The following is a 17,799-nucleotide window of genomic DNA, read 5'->3' as shown; positions in this document are numbered from 1 at the left end:
CCCTCCCCTCACGGCGCTGCTGCTGCCGCTATGCCTCCCCTCACGGCGCTGCTGCTGCTGCCGCCGCCATGCCCTCCCCTCCCCTCACGGCGCTGCTACCCCTGCCATGCCCTCCCCTCACGGCGCTGCCGCCGCCATGCCCTCCCCTCACGGCGCTGCTACCCCTGCCATGCCCTCCCCTCACGGCGCTGCTACCCCTGCCATGCCCTCCCCTCCCCTCACGGCGCTGCCGCCCCCGGTGTGTCGGTGCCCGGGGGAAGTGCCGGGCGGTGCCGCACAGCCTGCTCCGCCTCCATCCGGTGGGAGCTGGGCGATTGTGTTTGTGCAGCCCCGAGTTTGGCCTCCGGGAAACAGCCGGAACCTAGAATAAATCATCATCCTGCCCCGTCCCTCCCCGGCCCGGTACCGCCCCAATGCCTCCGCCCTCCCAATGCCGGACCTGGCTGCTGTAGAGACCTCCCCGACGCGTCTGGGTGCGTTATACCTTTCCCCCTCTCCTTTCCCTCACACTTCCTATCCTGCGCCTTTAGTTTAGGCGGGCCAACACCCCCTGCTGCGGGATCGGGTTCCTGTCCCTGTTCACGGGGAAAGAGAGAGGTTCCTGCAGAGCGCAAGCGGGGCCTGAGCTCCGCCTTGACTCGAGAACCGAAACTGAGTGAGGCTTAAAATGACGTACTTAAAAAGTTGACTCGAAATCTGCGTAAACCACGTTTAATTGTTGGGGACGTTTTGTTTGGTTTTGGTGGGTTTTTTTTGTTTTTTTTTTCGTTTTAATTCGGAAGACTGGGGTGTTAAAACAGAAATTAGTGTGCTCATACTAGTTTACATCAAGAGAAAACTATTTCAAACGAAGGTAGCTGGGGAAATTCCTTTTCCTGAATGCGTTGCACAAGGCCTGTTAGAGGGCGTAGCCAGTGAGGAAATAGCGAATTGCTAAAGCTGAGAAGCTTGTTCTGCGACTTTGAAAAATACCAGATGGCCCTGGCTCCAACTGCAGTCGTTTCCAGGTTTTCAAACAATGCAGATCGGAGGAGGCACAAAGCACAGCCAGTGCCGCCCCTAGCCAGGCCCTTCATCTRCTCTCCTTCCAGCACAGGGTCTTCCACGAGGTTAGTCTTGTGAAAGAAAGATAATTTTCCAAATCAGAACGACACTCACTGGTGTCATATCTTGGTTTCGTTGCTGCAAAGATGTCTGTGAAATCTTCAAGATACAAAATGCCAGCAGGAAGTTAACTGGAGCCTTGTGCATCTTTGTGTGAAATTTTAGTCTGCTATTTCCTGCTCTTTACACGGATGTTAGGAAAAAAAAAAATCTTAATTACGTATGTGCAGGAACACAAAAATTATTGGGGCAGCTTTATCTCTGATGAGTATGAAATTTTTTTTATTTTGTCTTGGGAGATAAGCTGCTTTTTCTTTCTGTAAAGGAATTTACATTCAATAAGTCATCTTGTTGCAGGGCCCAGGTAATCTCAATCAAAAGCCAGGCTGCTGGTGTTTATGTTGTGATTGCTTTTCTCTTTTTCTTYAACTATTGCAGCTATGATAACTGTATCAGTGATGTTTGAAAAAGTGTCATCAGATGGGACAGTGGAGCATSATGCCCTTCATCTCTTATGGTGAAGTGCATCTGGCCAAGATGTCCACACGCAGAATGTATCAGGCTTGCCCCAGTCCTGTGACTTCGCTCAAAATATGGGCACATGGCTTTTGGATGCAAAGTTATAAGCTATTTTAGTTTGTACGAAAAAGTGACTTCCTATTGCTCTTACTCATTCCCTCTGACTCACTGCAGTAGCCAATGAATGTTACCAGCAAATCACTATATGTGCTTAGGTGGTTTTCCTTTTATTTAGAGCATTATTCCTGGTTCACTGTCATCATACAGAAAAATGGTCTGTGGTAATTTTTTTTTATTTCCCCACCCTCATGAAATCAGGAAGTAGGCGCCCCCCCAGTAATTTGTGATCTTGATATTTGTCCAACAGAGAATGAGTTGATGTAATCACTGGAAAATATTGGATGGAAACCAATGTGTGTTGGATCGATGATTTGGCAATGGTCAAATGCCAGTTTTCCAGTGTTCTTGTGAACAGACTTGGATACAGGTAGGAGAGTTTCAGCACTGAGAGTATAATCAGGACTTTTTAAAAATGAGCATCTGATGTATCATATATAAAGGAAGTTCACAAAAGTAGATAATTCATGYGCGTGTTTTAAAGGCAGGTTATTTTTAAGTTAACATATAAATAGTCATTTTGCCTGTCTGAAATTTCAACTCTTTAGGAAATTCCTCCCTACTACACACACCCCCTCCTTTTTTTTTAACTGGTTTTAAAAGATTAGATAAAAAATCAACTGGAGTAGTTAAAATATTTTTCTGGTATTTCCAAAAATGGCCAAAAGTTGTTAAATTTCTGTTTCCCATTAAAGTTAGACTATGACTTCCTCAATTTCTTTTGAAAGTCCCAGCTGAATGTACCTGGGTGGTAATTTCACATGAAGGTACTTTATGCTTCCCCCTTTTTGACTGCATTAGGTTTCATTATGAAAACAGTCTGTGTCATTCTGTAGAGTTCTCATAAATGTTTGATGCTAGATTGAAAATAAATTAGCAATAAATATGCTTTTCTTTTGATGGGAAACTTTCCAGTACACATTACAGTGCATGAGGGATTCTTCTACTTACCCTCTGAGACATTCTTTTTGTGGGTAGTCCATGGGTTTAACCAAATCTGTTTCTTTCTTCCTTGCTGAGAAAGTGGTTCTAGTTATTTTTCATTTAAAAAGCACTTGGGGGGTGGGGTGGGGAGAGCAGTTTTTAAATGAGTTTATCTCACCTGCTTWATTTATGGACACAATATACAATATTGTTGACTGAAACTTGCAGAATATGTAACAAAAGGCTGAAAACATTTTAAAAAAACCTTGTTCAGGTGCTACAATGTTTTGGTGTATGTTGAATTGGCTTTTGCTTTTCAGTACAGTTTAAACAAAACTCTCTAGTGTAGTGATCAAACTCGGTGGAAGGACTAAGATTTGTCTTCAGGTTTGCTTATTTCCCCTTTCTCCAAGTATGTAATGGAGGTCAGAGCAGGTTAGATAGAATTTCCATAGTTGGTGGCAGTGGAAACTGAATGTAGCACCTTTCTGATTAATCACAAGGCTGGGGTTTTTTCTGGGTTTGAATTTTTATTTCGGTTTCCAGTATGATGATACATGAATGTTTCATAGAAAGGTGGTCTGCGTCTCATCTATACCTTCACAATTAACCAATTTGCATATTTAAGGTTGGAATATTTTCTCTGAGTGGTTCTTCAATCTTTTTGAGCATGAAGGGTGTGTATGGAGAATCCTTATAACCCCAGTAACTCATTCAGATTGACATCACTTTAAATTATGTTAGTAATAAGAAAATCCACACACTTCTGAATTAACATAATGTTTTAAAAATGGCATGTTATATTGTTAGTATTTCCTTTACTTAAGGCAAATTGCATACCTGATAGCCATGGTTTTMTATGGTTTGGTGTTTCTTTTCTTCTTTTGTCTGTGTGTGGTTGCAATACCTTTTAGCTCCAAAAATTCTTCTGAAAAATGCCTTTTAGGTGGGAAGAGGTGGTCATCAGCAGAGGAGTTGCTGGGAAGAGGGCAGAGCTTTTGGAAATACTTAATATACCACTCATCAGCAAGCTGATGACTTTTGTTTCATTTCCTTTGGAATTTACGGTCTCATGTTAAGGTTACTTTATAAAAATCTTGCATATGACCTTCYAAATAGTTTTGTAATGAACCACCGGGCGAGTCCCTTGAATGCAAAAGGTCTCTGTAGTATGGGGGCRTTTTAGTTGAAAGTGAAATAGTTCACAAAGGAGAGGTAACTGTGAACTTCTGCAGCAGACCAYTGATTTATTTTTTCATTCTCTCCAACAGAGCTGCCCTTGTAAAAATGTATCTAGTTAAGAATGAACACAGGAGAAGTGCTGTGGTAGAAATGGGCTCCATGCCATGTTGGTTTCCTGTTTAAAAAACAGTAGGCTGGCAATTTTGAAGGAACAGCAACAAAGTGATGACCAGGTGCCAGGTGCCAGCTTTCCTTATTCATCAGATTCAAGAAGAATTGGATAAAGATGAAGAAGAGATGATGGTTTTCCTGTGCCGAGACCTTGCTCCTGACTTGGCCACTGCTGATCTTAAAGAGCTCTTGCTGGCTTTGAATGAGAGGGAGAAACTGACCCCTTATGGTTTGTCTGAGCTGTTGTACAGAGTTAAGAGGTTTGACTTGCTGAGGAGGATCCTGAACACTGAGAAARCAACAGTGGAAGCTCACCTTTCCAGGAGTCTCAGACTTATCCCTGATTACAGGTAATATATCTATTTCAGATTTCAAAGCTGCACTRTCTTGTTCAAAATAAGTGTGGGCTTTTTTTYCCTTTATTTRGGGGGGCARTATGGGTGAGTTGTTTTTTYACTTATTTTTTAAAYACCTCACATTCAGAGAATGTTTMTTGAAGGTAGAAGAAAAGCAGAAAAAGACATTATATCTAGAGTTATAATTAAAAGAATATGTTGAGTTTAGTCCCTTAACTAAAATTAACTAGTTTCATTCATACAAGTCGTGGCATCAGAAGCTATGTTTAAGGTGTGTGTGTGTTTGTGAATAAAACTAGTGATGTTTGTAGAGTTCTAGATTAGAAAAYAAAAATGACACTTTAAAGGAATATCTTCAGTTAGAGATATTTTCTTTTCTAGTTTGCTTTGGGCACATAGCCATGTGGTATAGCTTTTCTCAAGGGACTTACTTGTTTTACTCTATTAGTTTTGAGAGGCTTAAATTAAGAAATTCCAGTTATTTTCTTWGAGAGACTTCGGAAAGAAATACATAAGGAATATTTTCCTGTATTAAATTCTCACTAAAATAAAAACCCTGTAATTAATAGGTAAAAAAGTTAAGGATGTGTTCTGTTGTTTCATTCTCTCACTTMATCTCTATTACAAACATTAAGGAAACTTCTGTTTTCCTAACAGTGGCTATTACACCAYTGTCAGTCTGATTAACACAGGTGCTGATTAGCAAGAGCAAATATTTTGTAATTGGGTCTTGAAGCAGGATAGGGTTTTTACTTGTTTATTAATTAGAAATGGTAGATTAAGACKGGAACATGGGGAGAAGTTGAGTAGTTGTGAAAGGGAGGAATTTTGCTGCAAGCTAATCCTTTGGAAATGTCTCAATTTTATTTCAGGGTMCTAATGGTTGAGATAAATGAAAATCTGGAAAAAGACGAAGTGGGTTCTCTTGGTTTTCTACTCAGAGATTATGCACCTCGTATGAAAATGGCAAAAGATAAGGTATGTTTTCCTTTGGCRTTGTCCTCTGGAGCAAAGAGAAATTAAAGTCAATAAATAAGTAGCTAGACATCAAAGGAGAGAAGACAGTACTGCAAGGAGTGTTGAGGCAGGAGTACACAAACATCAGGAAGCAGACAAGGAGTAGTGRCTTCTATTTCATTTTGTTGCTTTTTAATTCAAGGAAAGAAGTATGGAAAATTAGTGAAAAAGTAAGGGAACAGTGCTTGTTACAGTGTACAGGGGTAGAATGAACTTCACAGGGACAAGGCATTTTACGGAAGTATTTCCTCAGTAATACTGACCTGAAAGTTCATGTAAGAATGATCTCAAACCAATAATCATTTGAAATGTATCTTGAATTACAAGGCCACTTTTTGTTTGTGCTCTGCTTCACTTACAAAAGAACTGATATATTGTAATTAAGTCTTTGCGCCTTTGCATTCTGAATATTTGTATTAAATCCTCWGAGAAAGCAGAAATTCAGTGGAGAGGATTCAAAAACCTTGACCACTGTGCAGAGAAGACTAATGATTTCTGTTTTCTTCCTTTGCGGTTTTTTCTTTTTCCGTCTTTGGTCAAAGAAGGAGAGAGGCCCTGAAAATTTCCCAAAGCTTTTCTTGCCTCTTGCTTTGTGACATATGAGGTGGCATTCCCAGTGCTGGCTTTGTAGCAAAAAATGAAATGCAAAACTGTTTCCTCAAAAATTTAAGRTTGATTTTTAAGACTGTCACTTTGTAGTTTCTGTTACTCCTGTGATAATATCAAGGATTCTTATGACTTCCAGATAATTTTCTTAGAAGGTAACATCTCTAATTGTTTATACAACCTTTATGACCCGAAGGTATTTTCTGGGTTGCTTGGTTACTTCTGATGGAGAAGAAATTACTGATGTATTTGGGTTTCTGTTGCTATTCTAGAGTTTTCTGGCTCTTATAATTGACCTGGAGAAGCTAAATTTGGTGGCTCCTAATCAACTGGATTTGATAGAAAAYTGTTTTCGAAGTATTCACAGGATAGACTTGATTAGGAAGATTCAGAAGTACAAGAATGAAGGTAAGGCATTCTTTTTGCACTGGTTACTCTTGATAGCAAGAATCAAATGTGCTTTTACTGAAGATAAAACTATGAGTTACAAGTAAGAGTATTTGCATTCTTCATAGATTCAGGTTTTTGAAACAGTTGAAATATCACAGTGTATTTGTGTTGAATTTGCAGCTTCASTGTCCTCCGTTCATTCTCAGCCAGTATATGTAAATGCTCATCAGGCATCTCTCACTAATCTCAATCTGATTGATCCTCCTTATAATTCAGGGGTAAGTATACAAGAAGTGAAACACATCCTTTATTTCTAAATATTGCTGGACTTTAAAAGGAGATCCATTTTTCAGAGCCTGAGGAATGAGAGATGGCTAGTGACTAAAATATTGTTTGGTTTACTTCTGTTATTCTGTTATTTGCTGAGTTTAGGGTCTGATTTAAATCTTCTGACTGAGAAAGATGCCCTTTGAAGGACTTCTGTGATTTTTTTTCCTGTTAGTTGAACATATAAAATCTGTAYCTTGGAAGTTTTTTTGTACTAAACTGTGGAGTGAGAAGTTTTGCTTTGACTGTTCTTTGCAAAATAYCTTCTTTGTCCCTCTGGACCTTCCAGGGAAAGCAGCTTTTAAATTTTGAAGCTGAAACTTCTAGGTTTTTTTTAAGAAGAGTTTTTCAGGGGTTTTTTTTGTTGTTTGTTGTAAACTCATTTTAAGAAGATGTCTCAGTATGTGAAAAGTCATCAAATCCTATTGCATGCARTATTCTTTATATTTGGGTTAGCTCTGATACTGTATTGGTATGACCTTTCTCCAAGTCTTTAACATTGCTACATTTGATGAGATTATTTCTGTCATGTGTTCAGTAAGTATGTAGCTCCCTGCTGCTGTATAGGAAGAAAAGTTCACATATTCAGAGGCTTTTTTTGGCTGTTCATGAGAAGCTGGTAGTTTTTTTTCTGAGGAGGAACAGTTGAGTGTTTATTTTGTTTGTCTGTGCTCTTGGTAGATTTTTTAATATGYTATTTTGTAATTCTGTTGAGCTGATAGAAATGAAACTGAAATATCYTTTTATTGAGGAAGAAATACTACTGTGTTTTATTTTGGAACWTKTTTATTWATTATTAAAGGAGAACAGGAAAATTATGCCTTTTTCTTCRTTTCAGATTCAGAAMGAGAACACAGAAAAATTACAAAATGGATCAAGTCTTACTCTGGGTAAGAGCATTTTRTCTCAGTTTTGATTATCTAATAGAGATAAGTGATGGATTYCATTATATCAAAGGACTAGTGTTTGATAGTTGTGTTCATGGCTAATCCTGTCAGTAACACCAGAAGCAGAGAATATTTGGTACCTCTCAGAACTGAGCCTAGCCTTACTGTTTGGTCTTGTATTTGCTTGTGCTGCCACATCCTAAAACATCTTAAAAACTGTAAGATTCCGCTGTCAAAACTTCTTAAAGTATTCTTAAATACTTTATTAGTAAAACCATGAATAAGTTTGACTAGCCAGCTCTGGAGGCCTGTGTRGTGCAACTCTGCTCAGTAACTCTGGAATAGGAAGTTTTTGTGTCAGTTCAGCAGTGAACTTTCCCTCAGGCCTGCCCGGAAGTTGTGCATTGAATATCAGGTTCTTTCCATGTATATATTGTGTTTTCTCTGGAAACTCCAAATGCCTCTCAAATATGGTGATTCTTAAGAGYAGTTGGCTGAATTCTCTCAATGTAGAAGAGGTTATTTGTTTATTCTAGTCTCAAGCAATGTAGAATGAAATCCAGATAGTGTTTTAGAGGTGGATAAATTAGGAATTTTTAAACATCAGTAACATATGTAGAATTAAGAGGTCCCAATGGATGAGACCTTTGCTGAACTAGGTACATTCTTCTTTACAACTGATCTGGTGTCAAAAAATATCACTGGTACTTACATACTGAGATTACTTCTATATGTTTTAACTGCAGCAGAACCAGTTCGCATGTCCATTCAGGAATCAGGATCAGTGCCACATAAGGTATGTGCTTGTGCATGTGTATGCATATAAATATGGAAAACCTCTGTGAGTATTACAAAAAACCTTAGTTTTCTTTGTGTTTAATTTTGTACACGGAACAGTGTGTATATCCTCAGCCATRAAAAAGTTCTCTGAATTGCTTTTGCAGAATATATTTTTAATMTGAAAGATTTGCTGCTGCTCTGGAAGCAGCTGTGTGCAAAATGCATGCAKATATGATGTGCACGCAGAACTTGTACATTTATTAGTGGAGGCCAAGTTCAAAACTGTTGGAGTTCAGAACTCTTGCCATATGTGTTACAAATCACAGGGCTTCTTTGCATGCAGTAAATTTTGTTCTTGATTCCCACCTCACCCCTTGCTTACCAGCAGAGGCCAAACATGCTTTGCAGTTACCTGTAGCAAATTGTTTGGCTTCTCTTCAGAGGGGAGAGGAATTGCAGTAGAGTCATTACAGGTTATTTAGGAACAAGGAGACTGTTTCACTAAATAAGGAAATAAATGTTCTGATGAGCAGTGCATGCTTGCACACCTGAAGAACAAAAAAGTTCTCTGCATTTAATGGGTTGGCAGTATGAAGCTTATAGCTTCCAATATCTTAATAGCAGAAACAGTATTATAATAGTTATATATTATAATACTTACGTTATGTACAAGTTTATATTTATACAATTTATATAATATACAAGTTTATATATGTACAATTTTATACTTAAATACATAAATTAATTTGTAAGTACTATAGAAGGACTATTGCTGTCACGGTGCAGGTCTTTAAAAAGCCCTCTATCCCATACAAAAAAAACTCCAAAACCTGACAGACTTGAAGATCTGTTCAGAGCTAAGGTTCATTTCAGACTTGCTTCAATCATTTCTTGTACAGTCATAGTCTCAGTTTAAGAATCTTTATAGTAGCAAGATAGCATAACACAAGAACGAAAAAGCAAGCCTGTACTGGAAATAGAGGGAAAAGAATGAATAGTCCTTTTCTCCTGATTTTTTGTTGTGTAGATAAGATATACTGCAACCAAGTAGACAGATTTCTGCTAGCTACTCAGTGGAAAACAACAGAACGTAATTTAATAGATTTGACATAAAATTAGAGAAAGTAGTAAGGCCTAAAAGTTGAGAAAGTGATGTATTAACTTTGTAATTTTCCTTACACATTTCTCAGATGTTTGATGATCCTTACAGAATGCAAAGTCAACCTTTAGGAATATGCCTGATAATAGACTGCATTGGCAATGACACTGGTAAGTCTCTGTTCCCTAATTTGAGTTCCCTAATTTGTTAATCTCAGATATTGGACATTGTAGATTTTGAATAGCCATGGGATCCTTTATTAATAATGCACCTGGTCTTCTGTTGTATCTTGCACAGTTTAACTGAAAGTGTCACCATAGCTGTCAGTGTAGTCACTGCCATGGTTGAAATGTGGGGGTTGCCTTTTGTAGAATCCAAGAATTAGATATTAGTCAAAAACACCCCTTACTCTAATCACTAACATGTGAAGGTAAAAATAAAAATGAAGAGAGTGTTTGCATTCAGTTCAGTAATTGGCTGAGAGATGTAGGGAAAGGAGAAGCTTTTTGGATATATCATTTGGTTTTCTCAAATGTTATTTCCAGCCAATGGACTAGCTTAGAATTGTTCATGTTGTTGAAGAGCAGTGGTTGTGGAGGTCAGACACAGAAAATCTGTGTTTCAGATTTTTAAAGTCAACAGTGCATTGTCAGCATTTAACATGGTRGAAAGCAAGACTTCCACTGAAATACATTATGATGCTAGTGAGATTCAGGGAAGACAGAGAATGACATTGCTTAAAWGAGTTTGCTAGAAAGGCAGTCACCACTTAGAGAGTTGTTGTGCCACACTATTCTGCAGTCTGAGTACATTCAGAAAAAGAAGACAGCGGGGAAAATAATAGGAATTGTATCTGTGGCATCCATGAGAATCTGTAGCTATCCCAAGATTTAATCTTAGGAATGTGAGCCATTAATACTACAGGATCAAGAATTTAAAATGCCCAGTGTAAACASCATGAATTTATCAAATGCTTGACTTTTCCATTTAGAGATCAATTTTTATCCTTACATTGTAAGCACTATGGAGAAAATGCTGGTATTTTATGCAGTATGGAGATGCTGAAAAGTCGGTGGAGGTTTGTTGGGAGATGACTAGTGTTGAAGAAAGAGAGCGTTTCTGATCTCAGACTGCAGCATGTAATGCTGTGGTGTGTCTTGCCCTAAAGTATTCAAGGTTTACCCTATATAATTTCTGATTCATTGTTAAACTAAGGTGTCAGCTCTAAATTTTTTAGTTGGTTTTTTCAAAATTTCCCACATTGTGTGTGGGGACTAAGGTGACACCGGATTTTGTATTTGTGTATTGGCATGTGCCAGTGAGATCACATTACCAGAACTGTACTCTCACTGATGTAGTTCTCATTTTGTACGTGTACTGCTGCCCTCTGGCTGATGGAGGACGTCTTCAACGAGTATGTTATGATCGTAGTGATGCTGAATAGTCTGAGTTTTGAGAGCATGTTTTATTGCATAGAATAGGCAGATTTTATCTTTCTATCTCAAATTAAAAATGTCTGGATGGTTTTTGAATTATTTTACGAAATTGAATCAAAACAGCGGAACTGGAAGGAAACTATAGTTCTTGTTTATCACCTTACTATRGTGTAGAGTTTGTATCTGCTCTTTATTTTGCTGAGGAAAGTTGTGAGTTCTATTTTCTGTGCTCACTATGGGCTTTTTGAGGAGAACAGTGTGGTAATACAGCTGCTTTGATGCCACTACCCCTGAAATATCCTCTGCTAATTAGGGATTGTTAAACTTTCAAAGTCAAAGAAAGCTGTGTGGAAGCTTTTTATGTGTATAAGGTATTTTATGTAAACATGGTGCTTGATAATTCTTTTCATACCAGAAGCTGTGMATGGGCAGTGTTTATCTGTTTTATACTAAAAAACACAATGCTACAGGTGCAATTTATAGTAGTTTGTTGTGGTTCTCTGAACACTTAATACCTGTGGTTTTAACCATCATGTATCTGGATTCACTCCCATATTAAGAAACATCCAAAGTAGCTATTCAGAGCTTAACACATTTTCCTTCAGCACAGGTTAACACAAATACAGTAAGAGTTAAATCTTGGGGTTTGTCTACCTACAATTTTAATTTCTAGATCGATTGAAAGAGTTCATTATTTTTTAATGAAAAAAGAAAAAAGCTTTATTTTTTGCCTGAAAATGGCATTTTGTTGCAATTAAGACTACAGTAGCCATTCTTCACTTGGAACTCATCACTTAATATTTTATGTAATAGGAAGCAAAATTTACTGCAGCARATTCATTTCTGACTGATGAAAGAGAACTGTGTTTCTTATGCAGTTCTGTGTATTTGTAATAAACATTCAGAGTAATTTTGACAAGTTAGAAGGTGAAGCAGACTTCCCATGCTATCCAGATCACTATAATTTCAAGTTTGTTTTTTCTCACCTGATATTTTAAGACTGGGGAACTTGGAATAGTGGCTCTAAATGAAAGCATGTAAATRTCTGTGGAATTTGGAACAGATCACATGCCAAATGACAGTGTCTCTGCTGTCATGAAACATGTAACTCCTAGTAAAGACAACATGTAAATCGCACTGTGAATATGTAAGGTACTTTGGTCGACACCGAATACTCCTGCTTTTTTTAATTATTGTGATAAAATAAACTACTTTGTTCCAATAGCAAAACACTGTAAATAGTATAATTCAATATAGTAGGGACTGAGCCTTGGTATACTCTGATTTAGTTACATCTTGCTTCTTTCAGATGTGTTGGAAGAGACCTTCAGAGGCTTAGGCTATGATGTTCATTGTCACAGATATTTAAATATGAACTCCATGAATCAAGCATTGCTTGAAGTTGCAAGGTGGCAGAAGCACAGAAATTGTGACAGCTTCATTTGCGTATTGGTCAGTCGTGGAAATTCTCAGAGCATCTTCTGYACAGACCATACCTTTTCTGGATTCCCTTTGGAACAAATAAAGAAATACTTCACAGCAGACTCATGTCCTGGGCTCCTAGGAAAACCAAAGCTTTTTTTTATTCAGAGCTATATTGTGTCAGAAAATGAGGAAGAATGTACTAGTCTGTTGGAAGTCGATGGGGATGATGAGAATTTCACTGCTAAAGTCACTATCCCCCAAGCAGCAGATATCCTTTGGAGTCATTGCAAAGTGGATGTCTCTACACTAGAACGATCCCCAACTTCATCCTCGCATTATCTGCGTTGTCTGGCTGAGCTACTCTGTAATCCTTATAAAAGGTAAATTAAAATAAGAGGAAAGCAATAATCCTTTTCCTAGGATAGCTTGTTGTCATGGAGAATGGAAAACCCTAAGTTTCATCCCGTTTGGTCCTGAAATGTGTTTTCTTGCAGTGTCGTAGGCTAAAATCCCTGATACTCTCACAATTGCATAGAAAGGTAGCCTAAATTAGGAGTAGTAGTAGAAGTTTGTGATTATGAAGAGTCAGATTAAAGTGTGTTATGGCACTGGGGCTTGCAGGGTGGGAAAGGAAGAACCTGTCCTGGATAATGTATGTCAGCGCTTTAGACAGGATTGGGAATCTTCCTTCTCCAAAATAAAAAGGGACATTCCAGGCTTCTGTTATATTGAGGATTGCCATGTATCATTAGGAAGAGCTSTGCTTGCAAATATAAAACGTCAGTGCTTAAGTTTAGGAAGAAGGCAATAGAGGGGAAGGATTTTCTACTTTCYGTAGATTTAATGAACCTTTTGCTCACAGAGCCAATAGATTGCCCATATGTAATCTTGGATTTGAAGGTCAGAAGACTTTTGTCTATTTAAAGAAATCGAAAGAGATCAAAAGGAATCTGAGCAAGAATCTGATACATTTGGATATCTAACTTACTAACTAAAGGTTTTATTTATACAGCTGATCTACCAGGGAGCTAACAACTGGTATTCAAGGTAGTTGCARTGTTAACATTCAGTACCTTTTTACAAACCCTAAAGCCTTGTAATGAAATYGCAGATCATCATGTCAGCATAATTATTATCACAACAATGATTTGGGTCTTAAAAATTTGCCTGAAAATGCTTGTTCAGCCTTGCATTTTAGAGGTCTTGCCTCTGCAGTAAAGACTGAAACTGCAAACTTTCTCCTTGCCGAGTCTAAAGTTATCTTGTCTCTTGTGGATTCTTAAATGGTTCTTGCTTCATTCTCTAATGAAACGCTTTTGCTTTTGTTGCTGCAGGAAACTCTCTGTATTAGATATCCACATGGAACTGAATAAAAAAGTTTATGATTGGAATATGACTGCCGACCCAAGCCAACAATACTCACTTCTGCTCCAGCACACACTGAGGAAGAACCTTTTTTTTCCCACTTAACTGCTGTTGGAAAGTACATGCAAGAAGCATTTGCTATGATGCAAACAGTTTCACGCCTACCTTTTTATTATGCATTATTATGTCATGTGTATCTAAAGTGCCTGTTGCTTCTGAAYACAGGAATTTACACGCATTTTAGTCTGTTAAGACACTAGATTTTCTATTTTAATACAGTAGTCTCTGAAAGCTTGGATGAGAATGGTAGCTATTGTATAGCACTGTAACAGATCTTGCTACTGAATTTAACAGGTAAACAGAGTGCAAAGAGGGCTAAACTGTATAGCTGTTGGAATTCCAAGAAAAAACAAATTTTTTTTTGTTATTTAATTTGTGGTTTTATACATACCAATTAGCAATAATGCATAAACAAACACAACAAAAGCCATCCCAAACCACTGAAACACGATGATTAATTTCCTCTCCATGTAATAGTGGCAAATGCCTCAGGAAGGCATTCCTACTCAGTAATGCCAGATCTTTGCTAGCAAGTTCTGACTTGCCTGCCTCTATAGACTGGCAAAACAGAAGAGAGAGAGGGGTGATCTTTTCAATAATCTGTATTCCAGGTGTTCTTGTTCTTGTGAAAAAGAATGAAAATTGTCCTAAATACAAAAWTTTTTCTCCATTGTAGCAGTTGCTTAATGTGAAAAGTTAAGTTTACCTGCTTGTGTTTAACAGTATAACCTGAATGGGTTGTATTGAAATTTAATTGAAATTTCAATATTGAAATTAAATTGAAATTTATTGTCACTGAACTTAGTGACAAAAAAGTAGGCTGCTTACATATATTTAGTTTTTACTCCTAATATAGTTTCCTATCCAGGAAAAAGAATCAAGGCTTTGGTGTGCCTTGCTTGGTTTCTGGTTAAGTTTTGTAGGGGAAAAACAGAAGGAAACCAAATGACGGATTTGGAATCTTAGAAGTTACTACCTGTGGTGTCTGGTAAATGAATCAAATGGTGAAGCAAATGTTTACTGTGGTTGTGGAAATAAGATGTAATTACATATTATATGTATCTAAGTGATGTTAATAAATGTGATCTTCRCAAGTTAACTTTACTTTCCCATCTCCCTTACTAGCTTTTGCATTTGACAAGCACTTCTGCTACCCTATAGACAACCAAAAGCAGGGAGAATGGAACCCAGAGCAGGCAGATGAGGAAAAGAAATGTGGAAATTTTAAGCAGGAACAAGAAGGGGAATGGTAGGGAGCATCAAGAGAAGAACAAGTGAGGGAAAGACAATTTGGAGCAGAAATACAGTATCAGTATTGGAAGGAGAAGAAAACAGAAAAAAAGGAAGTGAGAATAATAGTTACAGACTAATGATGTGGTGAGTTGGTTGATGTTTTGTGGATTGRTTGGCTGGGGGGTTTTGAGTGATGCTAAATGCAATTATTTATTTAAAATGTTAGCAGTAGAATATACTCCGTTTTTACAGTTTTGTGACGATGTAAGTTTGTTTTTACAGGGGGTTAAGAAGTATATATGTTCTTTGCMTTATTGCAAGACAGAGTATGTCCATGTCCCTTTGATTAAGAAATGATGCGGAAATACTGTTTAGAAAACTAGAGGCTTGTGTAATTAGTCCTTTCAGTGGAAAAAGAAGGAAGTCTCTTTGTGTATGGCTGCTTGGGTTAGAAGTGATTACAACCCTCCAGAGAGTTGCAGGGACAGCTATGTATTGTGCAGCACTCATGGATATCAGATACTGATTTTTTTATGCTGATGTTTTAATCCTTGGCAGATTTTTAAACCATAGCAGTACTCAATCTGTAATCATTCACCTAAGCAGCTTTGACACCTCTTTCAAGAGTCATATTTGCTGATTGCCTGTACCTGCTGCATAGTGAGAAGTAGCACTGAAGTGTGTTTTTATGCTGGAATTTTTTGATGGCAGTTGTTTGTCACTTCTCCCATAGCTTATAGAATCATACACTCCTAGAATATGCTGAGTTAGAACGGACCCATTAGGATCATCAAATCCATCTCCTGGCCCTGCACAGGATACCTCAAGAATCCAAMAATGTGCCTGAGCATGTTGTCCAAAAGCTTCTTGAGCTCTGTCAGGGTTGGTGCTGTGACCGCTTCTCTGGGGAGCCTGTTGCAGTGCTCAACCACCCTCTGGGTGAAGAAGCTCTTCCTAAAATCTAACCTAACACTCCCCTGACATTTTCATGGTGTTTTCTCGAGTTCTGTCACTGATCACAGAGATGAGTGATTGATACCTCTGCCTCTCTGCTTCCCCTTGTGAGGATGTTGAAGATTGCAATGAGGTCTCCYCTCAGTCTCTTCCTCTTCAGGCTGAACAAACCAAGTGATCTCAGCSTCTCCTCATAGGGCGTCATGCCGGGTCAAGTTGTCCCTGTATTGCAGATAGTAAAATGATGTCAGGTTAAATGATTCATWAGCCAAAAGAAAAGGGGGAAGAGAACTGGAATGGAAATTTCTTGTAGTTATATGTGCTGTATATGTGGAAGAGGAGAAAGARACTTGGCAGAATATAGATGATGCCTTTCAGTGGCTCAGAAGGTGTACTCATGAGGCAGGAGGTTCAGTGGTGTTTTGAACTAGACTTAAGTAGCATGGTTTTTCTCAGCCACCTACACTGATGTGGCTGAGCCATAAATTGAGTTCACTTTGTGCTGTTACGTGCTTGTGTGTTACAGTGGTTGCCAACTCATTATCCAAACAAGAAGTTATGTTCAATAGGAAGTTACAGTGCTACCACTTATGGATGAAACCTGTTGTACGGCTGATCTCCCCTTTCAAGTCTGTGTAAGAAGTAACAGTGACTCCTGTTACAGATATGTCAGTCAGAAAAGCTTTTTAAGAGTTTCTGAGAATTCTTTTCTGCTCTCCAGAGTTTTAAGTTTTTGACATGCAGGATGGTATTGCTGAGAAGAGGCTGCTATCTGTGTGAATGATCTAACTGTGTTCTATTTAAAGTAAATCTCCTGTACTGAATTATTTGACAGCTTTTCTGTGGCCAGTTAAATAATGTGTATTTTTCAGCTTCTGTATTAGAAACAATAAGACACTATAATTCAATACAAATTCTRGGTTTCAAGCTGATTTTCTAAATAAATTTTCCGTGACACTGAATGGAGTCAGACTAATTGTGCCTCTTTCCCCCTAGACCATACAATAACTCTGAAATTCTTGGTCCGTTTATCCTGTAGACCCCTATAGCTTGTWAAATTTGGCTGTGAAGTTCTCCAGCTCCTTTATCAGTTTGAGAGACCCTATGGGAAATGCCCATGACCTCTCACTTTATTCATGAACAAAGTTACAGGACTCATCTGTCTCCTTTTYGAACAAAACCCTCTGCTGCTTSTGGATTAATTTGCCTCATGAAAGAAATGATCAATGTCTTTACAAACAAATTATGGAGTCTCCTGGTAGATACAGCCAGATACTGATAGGTAAAAGGAGCAACGGGAGGAACCATAAATTCCATAGATTGACACAGACTGTTACACACCCAAGACAATACTAAATCCCTAGACTTAGACAGAGACACAAAGAATAAAAAAGGAGGAGGGGATGCACATTAGATGGGGGTCTGTATTAGGTGATTCGGTAAGTCTGTGCCTCTCAAGTACCTCAGCCAAAGGGGAAAGAGAGAGGGAAATGCGGCAGGGAAATTAGGACAAAAAGGAGGCTGCGTCCTCTAACARTTTRAGAGACCCCATGGAAATGTCCCATGGCCTCTCCCTTTATTCGAATAAAGTTACGGGACTCCTCTGTCTCCTTTTTAGACATAAACCTCTGGTGTTTGTGGATTAATTTTCCTCACACTYACAGCAGCAAAAGCCARGGTCACATCTTGCATTTCGTACCGGAGGCGGTGCCTGAAGCTTTTTCCCCCTCCGCGGGGAAACCCGCGGCTCAACGCTCTGAGGTTTGGGGGCAGGCGGGCCCCGGCCAYGGTTTGCTCAGGGGGACATGGGCGGGCCCCAGCCGTGGGTTGCTCGGCGGGGCTGGACG

General features: G+C 38.6%; 1 protein-coding gene across 4 annotated transcripts; it reads left to right on the top strand.

Moving 5' to 3' along the window:
• Positions 1–286: 286 nt before the first annotated feature.
• Positions 287–17,558, top strand: CFLAR (CASP8 and FADD like apoptosis regulator). 4 transcript variants are annotated; one of them, XM_057375728.1, is made up of 11 exons: positions 287–473; positions 1,991–2,110; positions 3,936–4,367; positions 5,246–5,351; positions 6,269–6,404; positions 6,567–6,664; positions 7,552–7,603; positions 8,347–8,396; positions 9,571–9,649; positions 12,225–12,720; positions 13,675–17,557. In XM_057375728.1, exons 3-11 carry the CDS (start codon positions 4,072–4,074, stop codon positions 13,808–13,810), a joined length of 1,449 nt encoding a protein of 482 aa, XP_057231711.1. In that variant the 5' UTR covers positions 287–473; positions 1,991–2,110; positions 3,936–4,071; the 3' UTR covers positions 13,811–17,557. The 4 variants fall into 4 exon arrangements, with proteins under 4 accessions (XP_057231711.1, XP_057231713.1, XP_057231712.1 ...); XM_057375729.1 differs by lacking the exon at positions 287–473 and adding an exon at positions 1,039–1,109; XM_057375730.1 differs by lacking the exon at positions 1,991–2,110.
• The last annotated feature ends 241 nt before the right edge of the window (positions 17,559–17,799 follow it).

The sequence above is a fragment of the Malurus melanocephalus genome, unplaced genomic scaffold (assembly GCF_030028575.1).
Source record: "Malurus melanocephalus ecotype Western Australia unplaced genomic scaffold, MMel_1.1 scaffold_257, whole genome shotgun sequence".
Taxonomy (NCBI): domain Eukaryota; kingdom Metazoa; phylum Chordata; class Aves; order Passeriformes; family Maluridae; genus Malurus; species Malurus melanocephalus.
Note: the sequence above shows the minus strand (reverse complement) of the source record. Positions and strands in the feature narration are given on the sequence as shown.